Source organism: Hydra vulgaris, chromosome 13 (genome assembly GCF_038396675.1).
Source record: "Hydra vulgaris chromosome 13, alternate assembly HydraT2T_AEP".
NCBI classification, from domain to species: domain Eukaryota; kingdom Metazoa; phylum Cnidaria; class Hydrozoa; order Anthoathecata; family Hydridae; genus Hydra; species Hydra vulgaris.
The window spans coordinates 10,097,501-10,102,500 of NC_088932.1; the positions used below are offsets into that span (position 1 = coordinate 10,097,501).

The 5,000-nt window shown below is 25.3% G+C and overlaps 1 protein-coding gene across 2 annotated transcripts in view; it reads left to right on the forward strand.

The window, feature by feature from the left end:
- The window catches only part of LOC100202246 (adhesion G-protein coupled receptor V1), a 117,803-nt gene that overhangs the window by 35,075 nt on the left and 77,728 nt on the right, over positions 1-5,000 (forward strand). For both annotated transcript variants that reach the window (XM_065816225.1, XM_065816226.1), the window contains exons 17-18: positions 4,205-4,407; positions 4,636-4,748. In XM_065816225.1, coding sequence (XP_065672297.1) covers positions 4,205-4,407; positions 4,636-4,748 — 316 coding nt within the window. The remainder of the gene's footprint in view (positions 1-4,204; positions 4,408-4,635; positions 4,749-5,000) is intronic.

A 5,000-nucleotide genomic window follows, 5' to 3' on the forward strand; every position in this document is an offset into this window, starting at 1 on the left:
TAAACTTGTAGTATAATATTTTCAATTTTTAACTTCTTCTTTCCTAAATAACAGTTGATAATTAAAGCATAAAGTGTTAAAATATAAAAGATAAATTAAAATATAAAATATTAAAGTCAAAATAATTGAATTTTAAATTATTTTCGAATTTAATATATAGTATATAATATTAATATAGACTTAGAAATAAAAATTATGTTGAAAAACAAAAATGCAGTTACCCCAAAAAAGGGACTGGGGCAACTGCATCTTTGTTTTTTTTTAATAGGTCAATGAGTGGGTTTAAACACATGTAAACATATTTTGAAGCTCTATTACTTTTTTATTTAAGGTTAATATATTATATATATATAAATATTAATCAAAATTACCATCTATATAAGTTTTTTTTGAGAAAAAATTATTGTTGTTACAATAGTTTTCAAAATTTTAAACAAAGAAATTTTAATTATTTTTGTTCATTTAGATTTATCTGTGAATGTTTATTCTTTTTGACATATTTTCCTTATTAAATTATTTTAGTTTGTATTTTTATACATGCAAACATACGTATATGTTTTTTTATTTTTGATGCATACATATATACATTCATACATACATACATACATACATACATACATACATACATACATACATACATACATACATACATACATACATACATACATACATACATACATACACACATACATGTATGTATGTATGCATCTGAATAATTTTAAGGTAACAAGAAAATTTTCAAAAATTCTATTTTTTAAACTCAGTACTGTTTAAATAATACTTTGAACTCAATATGAGTTTAATTGTATATATAATTTTTTGTATACTTTTTGCAAACTATGTTTACAATCTATAAGAAATTATTAACTAAAAAGCAATTGCAAATCATTATCATGGCAAAAGAATTTATAACAAAAATAAACCAACTTTCACCTGCTAAGCTGGTGAAAGTTGTTTTATTTTTGTTCTGTTGGTTTATCCAACTTTCACCTGCTAAGCAGACAAAAGTTGGATAAACCAAAAAGTTTGATAAATTAAGTTAGATTGCCAAAAGAAAAGAAAAGAGAATGAAAGACACTAGTTTCAGTTGCAGACAGAACACATATGGGTTTGCTCCAAAAAACAACAGTTGGGCTTTATCAATATTTAGTTAGCGCAAGTTATGGCTATTATCATTTCTTTACAAAAAAAGTTGTTTATTAGTTTTACAGTTGAATTTACATCATCAAAATCAAGTGAAAATAATTTGATAGAATTTTTTTAGTTTTTATGCTTTCAGGCAATTGACAGTTGAAATGACAGTTGAAGTACTAAGTACAATAAACTTTATTAAATCGAAATCAAAAAAACTAAAATAAAAAAAACTAAAAAAAAAACAACATTTTATCTGTTGTTTGAGAATTACTTATATTGTATGCTTAGAGATGAGGACTTTGAGGAACAGACATTAAAAACATAACAAAAAACTATTTATAACTATCAATATATTAACAAATTTGTATAAATATCAGCAATAATAGTATTTTACTGGAAATATTAACATAATTTCTACATAAACACACACACACGCACACACATATATACACACATATGCACTTTATTTTGAAAAATATGTATATATTGGTTCTAAATAAATATATATTTTTTTCAAAATCTTTAAAAAAAAAGCAATAAATAGTAAAAAATAAAAGGTGAAATAATAGTAAAATGTTGATATAAAAAACAACTTTGCAATGGTCTCTTTTAACTATGGTTATCAATAACAATATAAAAAAGAAATAACTTTCAATCATTAAAACTCACTAAAAGAAATTATGTTCCCTCACAAAATCAGCAGGTCTTCCTAAACACCAAAATGTTTTTTAAAATCTATCCTCAAATATGTTACAACACGATGAGCTCGATTTATTAAACAATGGTCTTGGTTTCGCTTTGCCACCAGCATTTATAAAAAATATGGATGTATTCGCTCAATTTGATTGTATTTGGCAATTTCTTAATAATCAACTGAAAAACAATGATTCAAAACCTCAACTTAAAAGTGAACTTTCCCATTTGGCTAACAATTCAGTATACAAATACACTCCATCTGAAAATTGTCTAAGAAAACATAAATATTAAAAAGACTTTAGAATAATGAGAACATTGTTATTAAACAACCAGACAAAGGAAATAGTATAGTTGCTCTTAATAAAGTTGATTATATAAATTCATTACATAATATTATAAGTACTAAGACTAAGTTTAAAGAATTAAAAGAGAATCCAACTATAAAAAAAGAAATATCTTTACAAGGGTATCTTAGAAAACTTTATAAGCTTAAATGTTTTGAAAAAGACATTTACACTAAAATCTATGCTGTATGATCTCAACCTGCAAGAATTTATGCGTTACCTAAGATGCGCAAAGTTAGTAAAGATAGTTCTCTTCCAACATTTTGACCTAACATCTCAACAATCGGAACATATAACTACAACCTTGCCAAACATATTTCTTATTATTGTTGAAAGTTTGTTCACGAATATTCCACTTAAGAAAACCATCAACATTGCAACTGATTTATTTTATAAAGATAAAACTAACTCAAAACATTTTTCACAAATTCACTTTAAAAATTTACTTCAGATTTCCACATCCGGTTCACATTTTCTATTTGGCAGAAAATATTACAATCAAACAGATGGTGTTGCTATGGGTTCTCCTTTAGCGCCCATCTAAGCTAATATTTTCGTTAGATATCATGAACAAACTCAATAACTGCTCAATAAATGGGTCAAATGGGTCAATAACTGCTCCTTTACAGCACCATTTTTTTATAAACAGTATGTGGATGACATAATTGCTATTTTTAATTCTGAATATGAAACTCAAGATTTTTTCAAACACTTTAATAAACAACTTAAAAATTTGAAATTTACAATGGAAAAAGAACAAGATAACCAGATTGCCTTTTTGGATGTACTTATTAAAAAATCTAATTCATTTTCGACTTCAGTTTATCACATAAAAATGTATAAGGTCCTTTTCAAAATTTTTTCAGTTTTATTACCTCTTGCTACAAATTCAGACATGTTCGTTGTTTGATTGATCACACATTTAAAATTAATAATATTTGGGTTAGTTTTGATAAAAATATTAGGAATCTATCAATAGTTTTACAAAATAATAAATTATTGATAAGAAAACGAACCCATCTGTTTCTAACATTGTTAATAGCTTAAATGTAAGATATTTTAAGCTTCCATACATTGGAATGTACTATATTAATACCAAAATAAAAATTTCAAAAATTGTTCATAAATATTGCAAGGATGTTCTAATAAGATTATTTTTCACTACTAATAAAATACAAGATTGTTTTTGCTTAAAAGAGTCACTTCCTAAACTGCTTAAATCTCATGTTGTCTATAAATTTTCTTGCGCAGACATTTAGCAACTAGAATAAATGAGCACCTTTAGAGTGATAAACAATCTCATATATTTAAACAATTAAATTTATCTATTAATTGCAAAAATTTAGCTAGTTGTGATTCTTTTGAGATTTTGGATAATCCCCCAACCGAACACAAATTAAAGATAAAAGAAGGCCTCCACATTAAATGGGAAAGTCCCTCACCTAATAAACAAACTTTACATTATGATATAAACTTATCTATTTAACTTAACTTTACTTTTTTTTTTTTTTCGACAGTTGGTTATTTTGATTGGTTATTTACCGAGTTCTTTTGTAATAAATATATTGGTTTATTATGTATAATTTTTATCTGTTAATATATCTCTGTAAAGACTTCTTTTTTTTAATATTTATTTCAGAGTTTTTTTATTGTAAAATAATCTTTTGAAAATGTAAATAAATTTTATGAAACATGTCAATAAAAAACAACATGTTATTTTTAAAAATAATTACTTATTTTATGCAACCCTCAGAATTAGGGTCGGCATTCGGCAATACTGGCCCAACTGGTGACCTGAAAGTATTTGAGATTGACAAAAAATTGCCGACCTCGTTTTAATGCTTTATGGTTAGGCCTTTGTATCAAATAATTTTTGTCGATCTGATGCCGACCTCAAAAAGATTGAGGTTGGCATATTATTGCCGACCTCATTTTTCCTAATTGCGAGGGTTGTTTTATGCTATTGCAACATTCAATATATATATTTGTTCAAAATAAAGTTTAATTTTCTTGTTTTGATATTTGTTCAGGATGTGTAGCAATAAACATGACTGACTGTCCTTTCAAGAATTTTGATTCTGGATTTTCAATTGGGGTATGGTTCAAAACAAATGTCTCAACTCACAGTATGTCTTTGTTTAAAAAGACATCAATTGATGGAATTGTCAACATGGATATTTCTTTAGACATGTCAAAGTTTTTCTTTCTGCTCAACAGGAGTGAAATGTCAGAGGTTAATGAATTCCAAATATTTACAAATTATAAATAATACATAACAAAGTAATTAGCAGATAAAAATTTATTTCTAGTTTTTATAATTTATGTTATGTTTTTCTATTTTATTCAAGATTTATTTAATGATTATTAATTTTAAAAGAATAAATACAAATAACTTTTTTTTTTATTATGCTTAGTGATTCTATAAATATTCTGACTGTTTTTTCTGTTAAATTTCCTACAGGCAACAAAAAACAAACATGGCCTTGAGTGGGTGACAGAATGGCACTCATTTTTTATTTCTATTAAACCTACTATTTTTACAATGTATTTGGATGGAAATGTTTTGATAAATAGGTATTTTGTGTTTGTTTGGTTAGCTATTCAAATGTCTTAATGAGATTGTCAATTATATTAAAAGAACTCTTTGGTGAAATAATTATATTAATGATATAGTTTATGAGGTGGAACAGTGTTTTAATCAGTTTCTATAATAAAAGTTGATTTACTAAAAACTTGAAGATGTCAAATATGTAAGTGTATTTTGCAAAGAGTGCTCAATGTTCTTAAAAAGAGAGCAATAATAAATTAGTAAAAAACACTTATCTA